Raw genomic sequence first — 23,922 nt, 5'->3', positions numbered from 1 at the left:
ATGTGTTTTGTTTGTATTTCGCATGAAAAATATACTTCGTTAATTTAAATTCAGGTATGAGCTTTCCAACGAAACTGCGCCCGAATTGAATATTCTTTAGTATATCGCAACACCATGTTAAGCGTGAACGTATGACGTACGGTATTTTGTTCACGCAGCTGCTATCTCAGCTTCTGGACCGTTTTTATTGCACGTTATTAAAGAGGCTGTCCGTTAAAGATATAGGCGTAACAATTACCAACGCCCACGATCTGTTAATGCGTGTTTCCTCAATTTCCTCAGGTCCGAGCAATTATTGAAATAATCAAAGTACGGAATCGTTTTGTATTTCGTCATAAGTATTTTTTCCAAAACTACTAATCGTAACTAAATGATGTGTTTGACGTTTGTATCAATTTTAAAATCATTTACGCCATGAATTTTCATCTCAGATGAACATTTAAACTTTATCTGTACGACAACTGCGATTGGAATTATTGGTTCTGTACATACTTATTATACCTGCTCGAAAGATGGGATAGAACATGAAAAATTCTGAACAAACATTGTAAAAGTGGAATCCGAAACATGATATACTTCTCATTTAGTATCTTGTTTTGAATCCTATTTCACGGTATTTTTTATACCTAACCGCGATCGATTAAATCCTATAGGGCTTTTTTAGCAGGATAGATAATTTAATATTATGAGTTGGATATTACCTGATCATAATTTAATTCAGTATCTATTATTGAGCAAAAGTGAATCAAATGGGGATTATTCTATTTAAATCGCGAGTAGATGCAAAGCGTGTGATCCACCCGTTAATGATCATAATAAGTTGCTGAAACTAGAAATAATGGTGTTTCAACATCTTTAACATCATTGAGTAAATCGTGGACGATATTATTATTTGAAAACAACACGCGAATCATGCGGTTGACAGAAAACTCTCAACTTTCATCCTTGGGACTTATAACCTTTGAAATAAGTACTTGAATTTGTATAAATCGGATAGACCGGTCATCGCCGATTCTCGCCGACGTCGAAGTACAATGGGCTTGTTAGGGTCGAGTGTGATGTCGAGGGCCATCGATAACCTACGCGTCAGCTCCACACTAACGATACCCTCTGATATCAGCGTACCTGAAGGCCTTGTAAAATTGACACCCCATTATATATCAAGCGAATTATTATTAGCATACCGTTGAAAGATTAACATAATGTGGTGTTTCTCGGAACAGACAGTTCTATTTTGTTTTTCAACTCCTTAGCAAGCGCGACACTATGGCGTCCAGGATAATGAAATCCCCTACTTTGGGGGATGTCGACATCGAACGCAGAGAAACCTGGTCCGGAAAAGTTGACTTCCTACTATCCGTCATCGGCTTTGCGGTTGACCTGGCCAACGTCTGGAGGTTTCCCTACTTATGCTATAAGAATGGTGGTGGTGAGTTTTTTTCTATCCGCATAACGTACGTTTGCAGGTTTTAGATGCTGATATCTAGTCCCTTACTTTTGTTTACGTCAAAGTTAAAGTGTACGCTTTACCACAGCGTAGTCGTTAACTTTTCAATTGTTTTGTAATATTCACAACTTTGCATGTTATCGGGAAACGTTTTGGCGTTTTATTGGACAAAGGGCGCCACCGGTTAAGAATATCCCACTGCTTTCTTCGCCGGTTATAGAATAGTCAATTTATAGGTGACGTGTCACTGTAAAAAATGTTTCTTTAAAAAACCTGTGATCCCGAGAGATGTAAAGTGAAGAAAAGTTGAGTATTTGTGTATACAGTGAAATAGTTTCCGTAGTGTTGGTGAATTGTCGGTACCTTTGAGTAAGGTTATGGAGGACTACTCAGTCGCTGTTATTGAATTATTTTACGGGAAGCCTGTCCGTTGCACGATAGCGTTCGTCCATGGTGGTATTTTTTGATGGAAGTTTAATCCAATCAGTCTTTCATAGCCATGTCAGTGCCAGTCCATTATTTCGAAGAATTCCTACTAAGTGCTATTTAAATTTTTCATCAATGCAAAGTGAATCATGTATACGTATTTTCATATGAATATATGTACATGTACGTAGATAGTTATTTCAAAATCCCACAATCTCTTATGTTTAACTGAAATGGATATCCGTACGTATATTGCAAAGGTCTCATTGAATTAGAGAAATGAGTAGAAATAGTATTCAAAGTAGGACAACTGTGAAATTCGATTATATATGTGAAAAATGATCGACCTTTCAATGAAAGTATTACAGATTTATTCAAAATTTAGAAACGCACTCGAAAGTTCAAATATCAACAAAAAAGCAGTCTTCTCGAAGGGGCGTATGCTTTCGTTTTAAAATGAACATCTTCGTCGTATTTATTGAAAATTTTGAAGTAAACGACGGCATTCATCGGCATAATTCACTGTAGTTTGACATGTGTAAAAAAAAAAAAAATTAAAACGAAATTGTTATTACTTTCGAGGATTTAATATAGAAGTCAATCATAGTCAATATTGTTTGCTATTCTTCTAGTTATCTAATTAAGATTTGATATTCGTAGTTTCATGTACTAAAGGAATTGTATGAGATGGAAAAATGATGGATTTTTTAGGAACCTTCGCTATACGACTAGTAGGATGAAGAAATTTTTATTTTTTTATGGCAAGGACCGCGGTTGCATTGAGGATTATTGAAGTTGTTAATTTTAGTGAAATTGATAGAGGGTAAAGCAAAAATTGAAGTTAGCAAAAGTTTTAAAAGACTTATGCTATTTTATTGATACCTGTCGAATCGGCTGAAAAATATCTTTTTCAATAATGGATGTAGACGGATGAAAATTGCCAGTGAAAAGGCGCGTAATATCCATGAACTCGGTGCCAACTAACAAGAGATTCTGAAAATTATCAAATCATTCAACAGTTTATGTGGTCACCATCTTGCAACCGAAACTTAGTTTAAATATCAATGCTACGTTTTAACTAGCTTGAAACTCGATAAAAATAAGGTCCATTCAGTCGATTACATTCTACGCTGGCTCACTTCATTCTAAAAACTGTTTTCCATAAATTCACAGAAATATTTTTTTTTATCATGCTGGAGTCGTTAAGTATTAAATGTCAAAATATTAAATCGATATCAAAATGTATGATCAACAAATCACAATAATAGAAAATCTGTTTGAATGACTTTTTAGGAAACAGTCGGTTGAACAAACCGATCAAGATAATACATTCATTATAATAATATGATAAATAATCAATTTACGAATATCACACAATACAATTAACAAGCGGTATCGTTTTCTGGCTATACGAAACTCGCTAAGTGCTTGCTTTTTCGTACACCTCACAGGTATAAAAGAAAAAAGACGCATGCGTGCGTAATGATACGTGTTTCCCATTTGAAAACGAATTTTTTTCAAATCGACACGTCAGTTGAGATGAAAAATTTATTGGAGGGTTAAGTTCTCCTGTTGATAACGAGTCAAATTGACAAGAACAGAGAAAATAATTGATAAAAATTTATTAATTGGTCAAGAGCTGTATTTTGGTATACCATTGAATATGCTGGAAGTGCTGATCTCTATCTGCACGACTCGATCCGTCACAAAGAAAAATGGTTCTTAACTTCCTATTGCAATTTGAAATTTTCGGCTGGAGCGAAGCCTGTTTCGGCTTACGTGTAGAGTACGTTGAGCGTCGCTGCCTGAGCGAGGGGTGAGCGTAGCTGACACGGTGAGACGAAGTCGACTCTGAAGGGTGACGGATTGGGTTCGTTTGCGTTACTTTTTTTTCCTTTTTTGGCAATTCTTACTACTTGGAATTGTAGTACGCGACTACTACTGGAAGTAACGTCGTCTGTAAGGTTATGAGCCGTTTTTTGACCTTCTAAATCCACAGTGCTATGATCATCGCCTCGATCTTTACCATCTATCATGAAGAAATCATTAACGGAACCCTCGTTTTCGCGTTGAAATGAGAATCTGAACTTAGCCATGATGTATGATGGCGGTATCCACATATCGCCGCGCGTTTTGGTCCTGCATTTATGCACCCACGGGAGGAAGTGCAGTCTGTTTCACAATGACTTGAGCGTCAGTACAAGTTTAAGACAGTTGAATAACGACAATGCGATGAACAAGTTCCTGCGAAAGTGAAATCGCAGGATTTTTAAATCTATCTGGCTTGACTTCTGTAGGTATAATCACTCTTGAACCAAAAATACTTCAAAAGATTCATATACCGTGGAGATGGTGATTGATTGTAAGTCAGAGATTGTAATTTGAGAATATTATTCCTCAAATGCAAATTCAGATCATAATTCATTGTTAAAACACTGTCGGAGAAAGGATAGATGAAATTTTTCCACACCCTAAAACCGTAAACGTCAGGGGTTGAATCTTTTCGGTTCTTTTAGGTACAATTTTCAACGTATCGTCTTTATTCGGAGGTGTGTCTCATGTACAGCTGCAGGGCAGTGGCCACTCCATGAATCAATCAATAGCACACTTTTTGAATCAATGTTGGGGACAAAAACATGCTGCAACCAAGTTTTGAAATATTCTGAAATATTATAATACCATATTTCTGTACATGTAACTTTTTCATTCCCATAAGTGAATAATCATGAGATCTATAAATCGTTTTTTCCTAAAGTAAGTTTATCAGACTTTGATACTCCTGCGTACACATTATCTGGACGAATTAATGTCTGTTGCGCAATTGGACCAAACACACTACTTGGTTCTTTGAGAACCAAAAAAAGTGGGGAAAGAAGTTTTCTTTCGGCTAATAAAGTTGGCTGAATTGTGCAACTGTGTGTAGTAGAAGCAACTGACTACACTAAACACTCCACCTTCTTTTCTCCTTCGATACTTACAGCATTAACCATGTTGGATTTCAAAATTGCACGGTCAGAATTTGGTCCAGTAATCTCACAAATCCTTGAAATACCGAGCTCGGCAAGATTACGCGGTCGCAAAATCAACTCTGCAAGAAGGCGGCGCAAATTTGGGCGGGTGGTTTTTATCATTAACGCAACAAAATGTTATCTGAACGAATAAGCTCCTCAATTGTTGCTTAGAAAAAGTTTTGTAATATTAAGTAAGATAAACTGGAGCAAAATAATACCAATTTAATATGACATTATTTCGAAAAATGCAAAAACAGGTATCCCTTACTTGTTTCTGCTCTTTGAAATGCAATTAATCACATTTAAATATGAACAATAGTATTTTCTTTATAAATAATTTGTAACTTTCAACCCTTCCAATTTTCGACCATTTAATCTCATTGTGATCGCACAAAATGCATTTTTCATTATTTGCCATGAGAATTATGTTCCAAATAGTTTCATTCAAATATCCCAACTAAAACCATGCGAAACTGCGAAACTACCACTGGGGATGCCCAACTTTGGGAGTTGATTTCACCCGTTTAAACCGTTTTTGCGCCAATAAAAAAATACCTCTCGCTTGGATTTCAATGAAGAATAATATATCCTAAAATTAATGAAATCTGGGGGACAGCTCGATATCATTCCTTATCAGTTGCAGGTGCACCGTGTACAGGCATGGAAAAACTTTCTGTAAACTAACAATAAGTAATACTGTGATGAAAAGCTTTGTCGACAGTAAATGGGATAACGATATTATGTATCGGAAAAAAAGTTGCTGCTATGCAAATAATTAATTAAATGTATTCATTTATTCTAACTAACTTGTTTCAATTGATTAATAATTCATTTGATTTAAGTAAAATGTACTAGAATCTAATAAATTTACATCGATACAAGTTTTGTTTGATTCAATTTTTCTTTTCTAAAAACAAGTAAATATTAGCTGAAGACTCTCGGAATAATTGAAGGCGATTTGAATCCTCAAAATAAACCCTCGATTCGAATAAAATTTACCATACATAATTTATAGTAAAATTTACCCAAATTGACATTTTGTTATTACTCCGTTACCAACAATACCAGATGAAAAAGTTCTCCCGATTGTAACGGACTTTTCGCTTCAATATAAATATACAGCCATAAACAAAAATGAAATATATAGTTTTTACGTGCTCAGTTTGTGTTCTCACTCATGACTCATTCTTCTCTCTCCTATCTAGTAGACTCTCCATTTCACCTTCCATTCTCAGAACCCTGATTCTGCTCTTTGCTCTCTGCACTCACCGAAGCTTCATTCGGCTCGTCCTAGGACACTACTCACCTACCCTCTGAACTGCATTCTTTGTCTTCACTGTTCCACCAATTTTCTCAGAATAAATATATTATTGACATTCTAAACATACGTAAAATTATTCAACCCTCAACCTAACCTCCGGTTGTCCTAGAACGTGTAAGCGAAGTCCATTCCTTACCGCTCGGGAATAAACGACCTTCAGGTCATTACATGGTTAATTGAATATTTATATCTAATTTAAATTATCTAATTTATAACAAAAATTTGACACATGGACTCATGCACAGTATTTATAATTTGTTAATGTTGACTTTCGCAACTTTTCATACTTTTACATTAAAGCCAACATTCTGATACATGTTTTTTATATAGAGATATATTTTCCCTTGATGGAAAAACTGCAACTTTTACATTTACTTGGACATGACGATATTTTATATAATACACCATGTTTTCCGAGCTTCGCATTAGAAAGCTGCAGTACACGCGGAAACTGCGTTGTAACGAAAGGTGCCTGTTAGTAGAGCTGGGGGTCCGGGGGGTGCAACACCCCTCGGCGGGGCAAAGAGGCAGAGCCCTTTGTGGGGAGTTGGGGGAGTCCCTCCTCCAGGAACAAAAAGAAGAAGGAGAGGAAAGGCAGGAGCGGAATGAGAATAATAAGAAGATAAGTAACGAGAACGAGAATATGAAAAAAAAGGATCGTTTACTTTCAAGTCCTAGGAGTCCAAAGAAGGCTTAAAATAATGCTCTAGTATCTGTCTAGACGCACCGAAAGCGAAGAAAACATGATTGTGTGGTATAATATACATTTTCGGTTGCCGAAGACAGGTGGATTCTGCTAAATACCGATAGCCTGAAGTGCATATGAAATGTAGGTGAACTCAACCTATGTTTAAATGCCCATGCAACATTTTCACAAAATAAGCTGGTATATTTCACAATGTGAAACATGATGGTTTTTGGTGCGTTTGAGATGATTTGAACGTCTCTAGAAATTCTCAATGTTAGGAACCTCACAATGAGTGATTGTGTGTAATGGTTAATTTCCAAGAGATTCAAAGGGATCGAAAATTCTCAAATATACTTATAGTTGCTTGAGAGTACAACTACTTTGCAGCTGAAGTACGTTTTGAAACATGTGTTTTTCATCGATTCAGAGATAGTTTGACTTTGCATCTCATCGCTCGTTTGTATGATGTACAGTTCACCTTGGTATGAGCACATTAAAACGAAACGCGTGCACTAAATCATATCGATTCCATTCTGATTGGCCCTTTCGAACCTCAGAGGGTAATTTCAAGTAATTTGTCTGATGTTTCTTTAATCATCCCAAGGTGAATACACGTTTAATTTTCTTATTCAATATCCCTCACTGTGTTTTCATCATTCACTTATACATCCGTTGCCTTGTAATTGATTTTCTCGCAATAGCGTTTTTTTAATTGAAAGCGTGTAGAAAATTCAAATAGCTGCGTTTATTGTGGACTTTTTGAAGACTTACAGACGCGTGCACAACCAATTGAAATCCGAATACAGATCATTTCCAACATGAAAAGTGTCTAAGTTTAATCTATATGACTCTAATTCTTAAATTCATAAAAAACAAAAGAAATGAATAAAATCGAACCAGCGAAGCTGGAACATCACTCATCATCAATTAAATTCTCAATCACGCCTATTTATAAAGAAACAGAAAATTTACTCAATACTTCACGTGTAAGTAGTAATAAATCAAAGAATGGCTTCCTGATTAGTCCTTATATCGACACTTAGGGCTACATCATTTCATAAATTTATCGAATGGCCATTAGCTCTTAGCAAACTGTCGTATGCCTGGTTTGCACTGACAAGAAAGTTACCTCAGGTGTACAATACTGATTTTCTCCATATTGTGATGTATTTATAAATGATAGTGTATAAAAAATGTATAAAAAAAGGCACTCCTAAAGTGGACCCACAGGAAATAAGGGATGCAGCCACTGATTGTGAAAGTACTACACATATCATCTTTTGTTAATAGTGAATAGATTTCAATTGGTTATATCAAAAAATTTTACGTTATTATAGAAAAATCTTAAGACATCGATATTTGGGGGTCCACATCAGGGATGATTATTATCCTGAAGGAGAAGCCTGAGTAAAACAAATTGCCCAGGCAAAGTGAATAATGCTTATTTCTCGTCGCTAATTGTATATTCAAATATAATTTTTTATTTTTTTAAAAAGTTGGTGGTCAAGCAAATGCCACGAAAATGCCTCTCAATTGCTCTGAGTAAATACTCGTGTGCGAAGAGTAAACTTAACTTTTTTCATGCTTTCTTGCGATTTTCTTCAATGTATGTGTCTGAATTATTCGTGATTATTACTTATCAACCAGAATTATTAGTTCTTAATCAAAAGCACTTATGATTAACCTTTATACAGGTAGTCGAATATTATTGTTTCTTTTTCCGAATTGTCACTCAGGGTGACTTTTTTCAAATTGAGGGTGCGGGTCAAAGTGGATACGGGCAAAGCTGATGGATATGTAAAGTTTATCGAAGAATAACTTGATCGAATAGTGGAATTAGGAATCAAGATGGATGTACACCCTAACAGTGAAAATACTGTTGGAATAGCTTCCAAATAACATTATCAACAGTTCATGCACGGGTACGTTAGTTTACATTAAACAATGCAAGTGAATAAGGACTTTCATACGACTGCAATTTTTTCAACGTAAACTGTAAAGCTCAAAGTATCATATGAAATAGTTAAGTTGACAACTTATGCATGGTAACTGTTTATATGATGATTTTCGTTTATTGCAAAAATTCGTTACTGGAAAATCATTACAAACATACGACGGGGATTGTTCATGTTATTTGGAAACTATTCGAATAATAATCTCGCTGTTAAGGCTTACATCCACGCTACAGGTTTTTTCAGGCTAATTCCATTGGACTAGCTTTGGTACTTACTTTTTTGCCGACAATGACGAGTGTATCTATAAGTCTCATCACATGTGTTCAGAATCCGTTCTGTCCAGGCTTCCTCTACTACACGTATTACGAAATGAAGAAAATCGATAAGGTTCACCTCGGGTATTTTCCTCGTAAGTATTTTCGAATCGATTTGTGGTTTGCTACAATAAGAATCCAACTTGTCATAGTCCCTCGATGTGCGTAAAATCCGAAAAAAAACTGAGCCACTTTAAATGTAGTAACCAATATTTATGAATTTGAAATGTGAAAAAGTTAGTTGTGCTTTGTGAATATAAATTTGATAATTTGAATTGACTTCAAATTGGTAAACACGTAGAAGACTTGTCTACAGTGGAGGAATGAAAATATTATCGCAGTTAATTGGGGAATTCGAGTCTTGCGTTCCTTGCGCCGAGAATTAAGTTTAAGTTGGAAATGAGCGAGTAATATACACCATAGTAATACGGTGTTAACAAGGTAGCTAATTGCCATTTAATCAACGGAAAATGACTCGCTGTGAGTTTAGTGGGGCTGTTTCTAGTCGGGTAATGTAACTTTATCTACGTACCTATCGTATACAGGCCAGGGTGCTCGGACAAACATTTTAATATCAATGTTTGCTTTATTATTTATTTATCATCATAATAAAATGTACGAAATTACGGAGAATCGAAGTAGTATAATAAGTATTCCTACATTAATAGGAGATTAAAGTATTTCTAAATGAGTTGTTATAATTTTGACAAATAAAAGTTCGTACTGCACGTTTAGAAACAGTGTTATCTACTGTTGGAAAATTGGAAATGTGAAACTGTTACAGATGTTATGTCCATTGTGGACAGTTCATATTATTTAGGTTCTTTCCCGCTTAAAGTACGGATACACCTGAAGGGTGGTTATAATCGGATATAGTTTGGATTCGATGAGGACGTCAGTAGGGTACTGATTAAATGGTTTATTGTTCATAATTGAAAAGAAATAAAAGATCAGGAGTGATAGTGAGTGACGTGAGGCTGGATGGAGATATAAAGACAGGATATAGACTATATGTTAATATAAGAAATGTCGGAAAGTACGCAGTAGGAGCAATAAATGGTAAAGACGTGTGGCGGTACACCGAACATAATAGGATAAGTAATAAGTTATTCAATAATAATTTTGTCACACATTTCTCTGACGGTGTTTTATTGATGAATTATGATCTGAATTTGCATCTGAAAAATAACATTATTAAATTGCAATCCCTGACTCACAATCAATTAACATCTCCACGATATGCCAACCTTTTCAAGTAGTCTTGGTTTAAAAGTAGTTACACAGAAGTGAAGCCAGAAGGATTCAAAAGTCCTGTGGACTTCGGTTTCGGAGAAACTTGTTCCTCACATTGTGAAATTCCAGGAAGCGATAATATTGCGATTAATCGTTGTTCCTGGTGCAAGAAGTCCTTATGTTTTTATCATTATTTCGACGATTACCATTACTGCAGTACTTATAATGAGTAATGAAATGCATATTCCTCCGAATACGGAAATAATGTGACAGTAAGTAACTAATTATTGTTGAAATTCAATATATTGTTGGGTGCGTAGTAAGTCGAGACTTGTATTCATCGCTGTACAATAATGTGTACTTGACGGTCGACTGATAGCGAAGAAATCAGACCGGAAAAAGAGAAAGAGAATTAGACTATAGACTTGGAGCTAAACTTACGTATTCGGATTAATAAAATAAAATAAAAACCGATTTTCCTCATTCGTTGTATTCGTTTCATAAATCTAACAATATCATATTTGTTTAATTTTGTGACATCTACTATGTGATGATTCCAAAATTGCAAGGTCAGAATCAATAATATCAATTGATGCGCGGCTGCACATAATGACTGCATCTATTGGACTGGCCGCTTGAAATTCAGATCTAAGTTTAAACAGCCGCAAGAGCGGTGGGGACAAGCTATTTTAATTTTTTGACCTCTATGGTTTTTACGCGCCAGTCAACCAGAAAAACTGACTCATTTTTATCATATGTCTCGCATGATACGTCGCAACAGACAGATCAAATTAGAACTCCGCCGAAACAAAATGTAATTATTTTGATGCTTCTGCGTCACAAGATAACTTTAATTTTGTCAATGGTATACAAGCCATTCCATATTAACTTTCCGATTTAATTCAATGTTTTGGAAAAAAATAATAACCAGAGTCCTAAATGTTTACAGCATTAGCGATGTTGATTACAAAATTGTAAGCTCGCAATCGATTCCAGTAACCTCACAAACTACTAAAATACCGGGCTCCGGAAGATTTCACGATCGTAAAAGAAACTATGCCAGAAACCGTTCGGCAATTTGTGGGAGTAGTTGCTGTTATAAATACAACCGAAATTTATTGAAACGAAGAAGCTCCTAAATTGTAGCTTAGAAAGAGCTTTGTAATGTTAAATAAGACGAATTGAAGCAAAATAGTGCGATTCTAATGGGAATTCGGCTGCACGTGTATAAGGGTTCACCCTCTAAGTGACGTTATTTCGAAAAACGCAAAAATATGTGTCCACTATTTTTTTTCTTGCTGTTTCAAATGCAATTAATTTAATTGAAATCTGAAGAATAGTTTTATAGTTATGAAAATTTTTTAACTTTGAACCCCTATAATTTCTATTCAACCCCGTCGTAACCGAACAAAATGCATTATTCTTTATTGGTCATAGGAATTATTCTCCAATTGGTTTCATTCAAGTATCTCAACTGGAAGTATGCGAAGCTATGAAACAATCACTGAGGATGCCCAACTTTGGGGGCTGATTTCACCCTTTTACACCGTTTTTCCGAGGATAAAAAAAAATACGGGTCGCTTAGATTTCGATGAAGAATAACATATCCTCAAATGGTTGAAATCAGGGGGGGGGGGGGGGGGGGTGGCCTCAGCCAGTTTCCTTACGAGTCATACAGAAGCTGAGATACAAATTTTTGAAAATGACGGAAAAATCGAATTTTTTCAAATTTAAAAAAATCTCCAGCGGCCGGGTTTGAGCGCATCAAGCTTAAATTTTGAGAATCACTTTTTTTTCTGACTTGCTTTCGAGAAAAAAAAAACGGCAGCTAAATCGGTGACCTACCCCCGCAACTTTTCGCCGAAAAGTAATAGATCTGCCCATCGGAGAACACTTTCAAGATATTGCACTTTCGAAATTTGATATAAAAACAATTGATTTTTTGAAGTTGCTAATGGACTCTAACCCCTCGTGGTCGGGATCAACCCAGGTCACTCGCGTGATAGTCGTTCGTGATTGTTAGATGCAGGAAGAGGCCCGAGGATATCCATTGCCACTCTCTCAAAACGAGCTCCAACGTTATGAATCTGAAGTGAACTGTGATCCTTGGCTCGAGGTCCCTTTATAGCCATACAAACTTGACATATTTTGCGCCAGTCTTCTACATCAGCTCGACAGTAAGACCAAAAGTAACGCTATTTAATCTTGCAGGAGGTCTTGTTTGAAGCGAAGTGGCCGCCATCTGGAGAATTATGACGGACGGCTAGTATTTGTGGAATCCGATTTTTGGGAACCAAAAGCTGCGATCTGAGTTCCCATAAGTTCGAAGATTCCTATTTTCGGTACAAAAAATCGTCGATTAAATAAATAGAATCCCATTGAGCCCAATAAATTTTCAAATATAGCACGGCTGAGAATACTTCTTGCCAGTGCGAGCGAGCTTCTACTTCTTTCCAGGATCTAACCTGAGCTAAGACGTTATTTCTAGCTGTGAGATCTGCCATTCTTCAAACTGTCCTTCGAGTGAAATTATATGACTAGCAAGAAGGGCATCTCGATATATTTATAGGTGCGCACACTGTTTACAATCTGTCATTTCTTTATTGGATCGATGAAATAGGGCATCACCGTTTCCATAATGAAGTCCAGTTCGTTGACAAATCTCGAAGTCGTATTGCTCGAGCCTCTCTATCCACCTAGCTATCTGACCTTCGGGGGGGCTTATTGTTAAGCGAAGGTAACCACCTTAAAAAAGCATGGTCTGTTCTGATGGAAAACTTCCTTCCGTACAGATTGTTTTTATGACAATTGAAAGTTCTCTCCGGGCGACAAAAATTTCTCTCTGTTTTACTAACAATAAGGACTCTACTATAATAACAAGTCACGCTTTCTAGGCCTTCCTGAACCTGAGATGGAACTTCACCTATTCCAGAAAGTAAAGCGTCAGTATCCAAAATGAAAGGAAGCTCAGCTTCTGGAAAAGTTAAAATAGGCGAAGAACTAAGGCAGGTATTTAGGTGATTGAAAGCCTTTTCGCACTCCGGACTCCATTCGAAAGGAACTTTATTTCCAGTTAAATGGTGAACAGGCTTTGCTATGATGGCGAATCCTTTCACGAATCTTCAGCAGCATGTGCATAGTCCCAAAAAAGCTCTGTTCTCTGATTTATTCTTTGTTCGTTGGCGTGAGCCACTGAGATACCTTCTCGATCTTGGCAGGATCCGTTTTCACTCTATCAGCTGAGACGATATGACCAAAGAACCTAATTTCTCGTGGGAAAAGATGAATTTTTTTAGGCTCATTCGCAAGCCTGCCTGCTTCAGTCTAACTAAAAACTTCTTTAAAGGTCTGCACCTTTACTTCGAAAGTTTAACCAAAAACAATTACATCATTCGATATAGGTACAAGGCATATTTTCGCTATGAGTCCTGATAGAATGGCTTCCATCATACGTTCAAAGGTAGCTAGAGTGTTACTCAGACCGAAAGGCATAACCCCAAACTGCCATAATCCTCCGAGTCTGGTCACGAAAGCTGTCCTTTCATTGTCCTGAGGATCCATTTCAACCTGCCAGTAGCCGATTTGCAGTCGATAGGGCTGAAACAACTAGCCTCGGCTGCCAAGTCGAAAGTTTCGTCGATCCTCGGAAGCGGCTAGGAATCGTTTTTCGTGTTACCGTTCAGTTTCCTGTAGCTGATACAAAACCGCTTCCAACCGTCCCTTTTGTAGACTACAAGCCCTTGGATTCAAGAGAATTTATGACTTTAGTGTATGATTGAGGTTCTACAGTCTTATTGTTAGTTGATAGCGCACTATATATCTCTGTAGCGTATTGGCGAAACTACTACGTTTCTCCGAAAATTATATGTTGGATGCTGCTACTCTTCTGGATCAGCTGGATAATGCTCCTCTGCAGGTATCTCCTGTTCAACTTGCTGCTGTACATTTCGTTCTTCAGGTTCTGCAGGTGCTTGATATGCTTTATTTCTCTTCACGTCATCGTCTGGTATAAACCAAGTAATAGAGCAGAAAACGAGTGAATCTGTGACAAAAATATTACCAGGATACTGACTGTGCGATTACACGGAAAACGGTCCGTCATTATATTCTGCTATGTTTTCGAGTTGCAATTATAATTTATTAATTTGTTATAAACATTTAATAGCAAAAAATCGTGCTTATCTGTTTTTTTTTTGTAAATCCAAAACTAATGAAGCAATCTTAATGCTTTGAGTATACGAACTGCAGAGAATTAAAAGTCGAAGAAAGCGAGTGTTACAACGACTCGATAGGAATATTATTAACGGAGTAAGGCCGGAAAACCCGGAGAAATCAGCATTTTTTCAAAAATTAATAATGCTGTCAATTTTTAAGTTTCCGCACAGGCTCTTCGCGAGATAGTAGTGATTGATAGGTACCTTATGTGTGCACAACGCAGGTGCTGTCAGATAATTGGTTTTTGCATAATTGCTATTAGAATTTTTTATGCATTATCTTGCAGCATACCTGGATGCATCCAAAGTAGTCTGACTTCAATTTTCGAAACAGATTTTAAACAACGCTTCTCCGCGTCTGCCGCTCTACCCTTACTACTCAACCGTTTTTACGCGTTCATCCGTTTTCAGTCATGTTTGCAAGGATTTTTCACTTATTTCGTAGCAATTCAATGCAAAATGTGAATACAGGTTTGTAGTATTATATGTATTTCTACAGATCTGCACATATCCGATAGAAGTGGCGCCTCTTGTCGAGAATAGGTTCTATTCTACGCCTGGAACATACTGAACATTGTTAACCTTTCGGGGCTCCCACTCCTTACTGATTTATGCATCGACCAATACAGTTTTTGCACCGCGTGCTCGGAGTTGTTTTCTATCTGGAACTATCACGAATATTTCGTCTAAATACTATTCGTAATCTACCAATCAGTCTTTTCTCGGAGACATACGTTTTGAAGCCCGGTTAGGGGACGGGTTGCGCCTGACCATTAATTGTACGAAAACCATAATTCATCCCATAGATTTATCGGAAAGAGAGCTATACTTTGAATGGTTACCTGAGTCCCCTCACGGAAAAAAACCCTCAATTTTCGTGGGTAAGCCTCAAAATTTAGGGGTTTACCCTGAAAGTTGAGGATAAACCCCTAAATTTGGGGGTTTACCCCCAAAAATTGAAGGTAAACCATCATTAATGGAGGATTTATCTCCAACAGTTGGGGATTAACCCTCAACAATTGAAGGTTCATACCCAAGAGTTGAAGGTGAACCCTCGACGTTGAAGGTACACTTTCAACGATGAGGTTAATTCATATCCCCAAAATTTAACTGATGGTAAATGTGAGGGTGAACTATCAACATTGCGGGGATTGTCCCCTGCAACCCCAAGGGATACACCTAACTATTCTTGAGGGTAAACTCTAAAATTTGGGTGTCAACGCGAAAATATAATATGTAAAAGGTTGGCAGTGAACCGTTGATTCCATTGCAGGGTAACATAACCCGTGAAATTTCCAAGGTAATTTTTATGATATTCGTTGAAGTTCTATTATTCTGAATAACGATATAATAATAAGTGACGAAAACGTTCTATTCATTCTCAATAACATCTGGAATGATCTATCTATATATTATTTATAGCAAAACCAATGATTCAATTTGAATTCAACTTTCGAGCAGCTCGCTGGAATTAAGCCATCGCCTCATATAGTATGAGGATCACTATTGATATTGCATTTTACTTACCCTGCATGCCAATATCCAACGCTCCAAAAGAATACTACTTAGTTTTTTCAGGGTTGAAATTAGAAATCATAAACTACACTATATATGGGGATTCCCACGTCAACTCGGTGAACCAAAAACATTGACCCTCTTCGATTTGCTCAGTGATATTTTATATGATAGTTCTTAGAAATTATCTGAAAATTATCGAATCTGAATATTCTATATATTTTCATGTAGTATATGTACATGTACGCAGAAATCTTCATTATAATATAATAATGAATGAAATGCATTGGGTATAGATAATTCTTCATGGGTATATGAATTATACATACGTACATTAAATTTTATTTACGATTATTTTTCTGCGTGTGGATAAATTATACCCTCCTTCTATATTAAACGCGAATTCGTATAGCTATTCAAGAATTTAATAATGTTAATATATAATTTTCGTGGCATTCAATGATAAAAATAAATATCCAAATGCATATAGTATATAATATATGTATATTAGACCTGTCCTTAAGAAGGGCACAATCGAATTTCGATGGTCTTACCCCCCAAATTGGTTCGTAATAATTCAAAAAAAATGTCAGAGTTTTTTTAATTTTTTCCCTCGATATTTACCCACTGCTAGGAAGCCTTACTTTTTCCCATAAGAAAAGCATTGATTTTTCGTGATTTTTAATCTTTTTTTTACCGCTGCCCTAATTATCAGCTAAAAAATCGTAAATTCTCAGAAAATGTTGACAGTTATGTTACCTTTTTGTCGATTTTTTTGGAATTCGATACAAGCATTTTTTGGCTAGATTAATCACATCTTTATTCTCTGTATGTTGCGAAAAACGTGGACAAAAGATGTGATTGATCTAGCCCAAAAATGCTTGTATCGAATTCCAAAAAATTTGACAAAAAGGTAACATAACTTTCACCATTTTCTGAGAATTTACGATTTTTTAGCTGATAATTAGGGCAGCGGTAAAAAAAAGATTAACAATCACGAAAAATCAATACTTTTCTTATGGGAAAAAGTAAGGCTTCCTAGCGGTGGGTAAATATCGAGGGAAAAATTAAAAAAAATTGTGACATGTTTTCAAAATTATTACGAACCAATTTGGGGGCTACGACCATTAAAATTCGACTTTGCCCTTCTTAAGGACAGGTCTAATGTATATGATTACCTCAAGATATTAAATGAGAAATAACCAGACAACTTCTTGAATAGTCAGTTTCTATTGTATTTACTAATGGTGTGTAATGCACTTTTGTAATACCGTCACATCTACAATCCCAATAAAATGACATAATAAGCTCTTGACTCGAGAATTCTTTTAAAATGAATCCTTGATTGGGAAGTTCACCCTCAATTTGGAGGTAAACCCTTGACTTGACCCTAACTTAAGAGGTAAGCCCGCAACTTGGGAGTAAACCCTCGACTTGGGAGTAACCTTTGACCTCGAGGTTAACCCTGAATTAAGGGGTACGAATTTACCCCTTAGAGGTTGAGGGTTATTTTGGGGGTTGTTTTGGGGGTAAAACTGGGAGTTTTTTCCGTAAGGGTCGGACGCTGAATATAAATAGAATGTCACTTACCTTTCGATGGTTTTGGTAATTCGGGCTGTGGGCGGCCCTGCGTGCTCAGCGGGCAGTTGAAGATCATTTTTTGTCTGTTACTTTATAAGGTTTATTAAATAAATTTTAGTAAGGCCAGATTTAGGGTAGCACAAAAAAATAAAGAATATAACGTTTATATGAACAATAACAAAAGTAAAATTAAAGAATTTAGTTAATTATAATTTTATGATAGGTATACCAATAAGGGCTTAAACAAGGACGACAGATTATATATAATTAACATAGTCGAGCAAAACTGAATGAATTGAAAATGTAATATGTATGGGCAGAACTTGAAGTGTTTTCTTTAAACTCAAAAGCTGAAGTTTTGAAGTGAAGCTAAGAAAAACTGTTGAACGGGGTTTTCTTCTAGAATTTGGAAATTAATCCGAAGAAACCCCTGATTGGTTCCTTGCTATTTCAGAAGGAGGGAACCAATCAGAAAAAATGAAATATATTTTGTAATTTCTGATTGAAAAGAATATACCTATAACCCGGAACAGCCCCTTGATTGGTTCTCCACGGTTTTTGGAAGGTGGGACCAATCAGGGAAAAGAAAAGATATTTTGTGAATTCTGATTTGTTAATATTTTGCGCGCCCTGGGGGCTTCGCCCACCATCGCTCCACCCGTACAGGTGCAGGCAAAAATCCCTCATCCCTTGTTTATGCTTACTAACTAATCTATGTTAGTGTTGCAGTTTTCTATCTACGTGCCACTTTTACGGATAGTTTATTGCCCTGCACGTGCGCGCCAGATGTCTAATCCTCGAAAATACCTCCCGAGATTTTCGGGCATTTATTTTGGCATTTAGAAAATAATCAAAGGGATCCACGTGGCGTTCACATGCACGCGGCTTACTTAGTTTTAAGCAAAGGAAAGATAAAAATGAACCGTGCAAGCTGTTAATGAAAAATAGAATAAAATCGTGCGATGATTAATATTTAGGGGCAGAGAGCATCGAGGATGTGGCAGCCCCTCAGACTGCGAGACAAACATCCAGATTTTTTGCTGTTCCAATATCTGTTTTCATTGAGAAACCATATTCGACGGACCTTATCTTGTTTGATTTAACTTCTTTTTTGTCACTAGACCTGGATTTTTCTTTTTTATTTGGGTATTCCGCGTTTTCAATGTGCATATTCAACATACAAGAGAAATTCGGTGACTTTCTTCAAGTCGGCGATCGTTTTGTTGCTTGATCCATTCTTTTTCTTGAAGTTTGCAATGTATGCGCCCCAGAGACGTCTATTTCGCTTATTTTGTTCAGCTGATCTTCGTCAAGTTTAAGTCTCGAAAGAAAACTATTCAAATCACAGCCTTCCTTCATATTGTACCAAACAGTTTTAAAATTTTTATAACGTGAAGTCAAGCTGCTGACGACCCGTGCCATTTTAATATTGTCTGATAGGACTTCACCTTGATCTTCTATTTCTGCTACGAGGATCATCGCATGAGATACATGTGCGGCGACTGTGTCTGTATCTTCATTTGCAAAGCGAAATTTTCATCGAAAAGCATCATTAAACTAACCTCGCTTCGTTTACCATGTATAGGAGACTTTCTTATACAAATCGGACAAATTTGCATAAAAATTGACCGACACATTTTTGATTTAGCTGCATCTTTTTTACGGATTCTATATCGAAAAAAAGTGATACTCATTCAAGGATTTTTTTTTCACATAATTTGGAAAACAGAGGAGATCGAAAATTTGAAATTCCGGCGATGTTCGGCTTGGAGACTGATTTTCAAAAATTCATAACTCCAGTTCTGTTTGAGCTAGGGAGTTCTTTTTTTTTATTTTTAAACTAAAAGAATGAATTTTAATAGAAAAATAGTTTCATTGAAAATTATTAACCAATTCATATTGTTATAAATGTCACGTGCAGAGGATGATCCGAAGGATCTCGTCCTGCGTGATCTAAAAGAATATATATATATATTCCCAATATACTTTGGGCTTCGCTTGTATAAAGTGTAAACGCACCCGCTGTGATGAAAGTATGCTATTCTAAGTGACAGATTCTCAGTGGTACGGTCAAAACGAATGGATGGGACTAGAATTGTTCACAATGGTTTATATTTTGTTGTATGAAATAAATCAAGTATACTATTACAAATAACAAAGAGCTTTAGGACAACTGAGTCCTACTTTACGGTTTAGCGAAGGTGAGTCGAGGAGTGGGCCACATTGGGTAGTGCGAGGGTGACTCTTAGGACACACCATCGATTCGCCGAGCCGTTCCGTTAAGAAATCTTGAGTCTCCACGTTGCCTTTATGCGTGATGGAAGGTCCTTTCCAGTGGCTGGTTCGATCGATGGGGTGCACCACTCACTTATCTCCTGGCTGAGATCTCGTTGATCTTGCACTCCTCAATTTCGACTGACTTGAAGGTGTCGATGGATTAAAAATTACGGCTCGGTTTCGTCGGTGGTGGGGCGTTATTCTGCAGAGTAGCCATTGTGCCACTTTTTCGGTGTTAATGCACTCACTGACTCATCTAGTTGTGTACGGGGAAGCGACTCTCGCAGAAATGTGCTGGGCAAGCAACTTCACGTTTAGCGCGTGTCGCGTGTATCAAAGGGGCCGTTCGTAATATAAACAATTAAAATGTTTAAATTGATTTTTAACAATTGCCCCCACCTCGTAGCGAGTTCTTAGTACAACCATCGTATTCTACGTCAAATTTTCTATCAAATGCGCATTTTTAATTGATAGAGAAATTATTATTACTATTGGAAAAAAATTAATTTATCTAGTGCGGCACGTCACATCGGCGCGCGGGTTCCATTGCAAGCCTCATTTTCTTACCTCGTATTTTCTCTGTAATATAAATGATTATTCTATATTTTTAACTAAATAATATTATTTAATTAGCAAATAACACTTCGTAAAGAATTGAACGAAAAAATAATTGAATAAATAAAAAATATTATTGTAGCAAATAAAAAATTAATTTATTAAGATTTCAAGACATTAGTTTATAAGTACCTCGTTCTGCATTACATCGTACAATATTTACATTTACTCTTAATGTATATAGTATTTTTCAATTAAAAATTTTTACAATAGTTTTTTTTTCATACAATGAAAATTGCTTTGTTTCCAATTCTTAAGGAGAGATTGGATTCATACAATGATACTTTAAAATACCTTTTACCGTTATAGCTTTTTGGAAACGCGGTGATAATCGTTTTTCTTCCTCGTCATACTCATCATTTGTCGAATAGCGCCTCGTTATATTCGGTAGAGCTTCTGTCGCCCAAGTAAATAATTCGTCGGGTGTGCGAATAGGATTATTTACCCTTTGAAGACTAACTCTAGCAGCAAGTCGTTTTAATGTTCCACCTATACTGTCACAAGGCCCTTTACCATGTGAAGTTGGGAAAAAGTGCCACTCAGCTGCTATTTGAAAATCTTCGAAATCATGAGCAAGATTTATGGAATTTTTATTTGTTTTTATACTGTCCGCTTGCACCATCCGAAAAATACAGGGTGAGTTTTTTATCTTGGCACGTCAAAATATCTCAAGAAATACGCATCGTACAAAAAAAATTTCAGAATCAGAACTGTTTGGTCTTGAGGGAGAAAATTTACTATGTGAAAATCAACCCCCCCACCCCAACCCATAAATGCGGAATGGGTAGTAACTTTAAAATTTCGAATGGGAACCTCTATTTTTCATTGCAGATTCGAATTCTACATGAAAAAATACACAAGTTTCATTTGAAATTTTTTTCGATTCGAGATAGATGGCGTTTGAATCGCGAAAAATCAAATTTTTGATTATTCCAAGGAAGGCGATTCAAATCGAAGATAAGGAAGTACGTGTTGAATGTTTTCAGGAGAACAATTCGATTGTGCATAGTTTCACCTCAATCGCCACAACCACTCTTAGCGCTACCCAGGAATAACGATGTAGACTCACGTTTTCTGTTCTCTTCGGGTGGCTTGCTTTCAGTGAGTCCCCTCGCCTCTTACTATTGGGGTGCTTGTTTTTAATCGATCTTTTACATCAAGTGCTCGAAATGGCGACCTTCCACTTCGATGCATTTGTTGATCCGTGTTTCGAATGAGGTTAAACTATGCACAATCGAATTGTTCTCCTGAAAACATTCAACACGTACTTCCTTATCTTGGATTTGGAGCGCCTTCCTTGGAATAATCAAAAATTTGATTATTCGCGATTCAAGCGCCATCTGTCTTGAATCGAAAAAAAAATTTCAAATGAAACTTGTGTATTTTTTTATGTAGAATACGAATCTGCAATGAAAAATAGAGGTTCCCATTCGAAATTTCAAAGTTACTACCCCTCCCGTATTTAGGGGTTAGGATGGGGGGTTGATTTTTACATAGTAAATTTTCCCCCTCAAGATCAAACAGTTCTGATGCTGAAAATTTTTTTGTACGATGCGTATTTCTTGAGATATTTCGACGTGACAAGATAAAAAACTCACTCTGTATATTATCTTATTGATAGAAACATAGAAACAAAACTTTTGATCTTCAACTCGTCTTTGTCATCTTTATGATAAATTGAAAATGGATGTATTGTTACTTGATCGTTATTTCAATGTATACCTTGAACAGAATATTTAATGATAAAGGTATAATTTTTAGAAAAATCACAAATTACGATGCATTCATTTTTCATTAATTTAGTTTTTTATCATTTAAAACTTCCTTCTGCTTATTTACTATAAAAGAATGTAGCCATAATTTACTTGAGCGGTTACTTAAAAATTGTAAAAATTCGTTAACGGGTAAGGTTTGTAATGAAGTCCTTTCAGCTGTAACCAACTGTTTGTACTTAATATTTTCGATTAATTTCTCTTCACAGTTTTGTTCTAATTGCTCAATAATATTCGTTATACCAGGGCACTTGTCCCACGATCTCAAAAAACAGTTATTAGATTTTACATCACACATCATACGATCCAAACAATCATGATAATTTTTGATTGGTCGTTGTGAATTTTCTGTGACTGATTTTAAATTCGCTCCATCTAATAATAATTTTACATTTTCATGTATCGGACAGACACACACTGAATGAGTACCACTAGCTTCTGCCAATACGCAGTGTTTCGGTCGTGAGCTAGCAAAGTTTGAAAAACAACATTTTACTGTTGGATGATTGATTTTGAATGATTTGTATAATTCTTTTGAATTGTTTAAAAGTAAGTGTTTCTGCATTTGCATTCTTTTTCCACTCACTTTTACAGAGATGTAATTTTTTTAGCCTGGCATGAATTGAGTGTAATTATTAGACTGAGAAAAGGTAATTATAGTATTAACAGCATCTGCTTCTAAAGATGGATGGTTTTTAGGATTTGGATCGCTTAATGTGCCTTCATCTTAAACAATATTTTTTGCAACAGATATCATATGACGAGCAGCGGTAGGAAAATTCTAGTAGAATGTTTTTGTAAGACCAATGTCTAAAAATAGTAAAAATTTTTATTTTACGAGTTCGGTCTTCAGTAGCATTAAAACTTTCGTGTAAAGTTCTTAAAATTGTGATATCATCATCATCATCATCATCATCTGGATCATCGTCAGTTAAAATACAAACTTTTTTCTTCATCACTCCTGTAATTTTTTCAACTTTTCCTCAGAATATCTTTTGTGCGTCAGTTTTCTTTTTTTATAGGTAAAAATCCTAACAAACTTAATCCTTTGCTGACATATTTAACGTGATCATCAATGTTGCACATTCACCCGAAAGTCCCGAAGTTTCTACACTACCAATTTTAGCATCTGATTCTTCATTTGATGATTCTTCTTTATTTTCCGGCTATAAAAAATGAAATACCTTTTTAGCAGTATTGACGAAATATCGAATAATTATATACTAAACAGACTCGATAGACTTAAAGGAGTTCACTGGCTAAGGGAATTAAGGGAGCAGAACGCTGCTGTTGGCTATGTTGCGCTATGTGGTCGTGTATAAAATGTCTTACGCACACCTTAATTTAATAGGATATAGTTACATACCATTTCAACTTGATCATTTTTGTTCCCGTCTTCATTTTCTTCATTTTAATCTTCTTGATGCGTAGGCGACAGGAATCACACATGTTTTGTTGTAATGACTCCGTAGTTATCGGTAAATCTATTGCGTGTAGTTGAGTTTCATTCGATTTTCGCAATTTTGATGTTCTTCTTTATGGATGACTAATTA

The 23,922-nt window shown here is 36.1% G+C and overlaps 1 protein-coding gene across 1 annotated transcript in view; it reads left to right on the top strand.

Annotated features, from left to right (window-relative positions):
• LOC124301145 (sodium-dependent dopamine transporter) overlaps positions 1 to 23,922 on the top strand; it is a 571,198-nt gene that overhangs the window by 1,432 nt on the left and 545,844 nt on the right. Inside the window, exon 3 of the mRNA XM_046755874.1 lies at positions 1,254 to 1,429. Coding sequence (XP_046611830.1) covers positions 1,254 to 1,429 — 176 coding nt within the window. The remainder of the gene's footprint in view (positions 1 to 1,253; positions 1,430 to 23,922) is intronic.

The sequence above is a fragment of the Neodiprion virginianus genome, chromosome 3 (assembly GCF_021901495.1).
Source record: "Neodiprion virginianus isolate iyNeoVirg1 chromosome 3, iyNeoVirg1.1, whole genome shotgun sequence".
In the NCBI taxonomy this organism is placed as follows: domain Eukaryota; kingdom Metazoa; phylum Arthropoda; class Insecta; order Hymenoptera; family Diprionidae; genus Neodiprion; species Neodiprion virginianus.
Note: the sequence above shows the minus strand (reverse complement) of the source record. Positions and strands in the feature narration are given on the sequence as shown.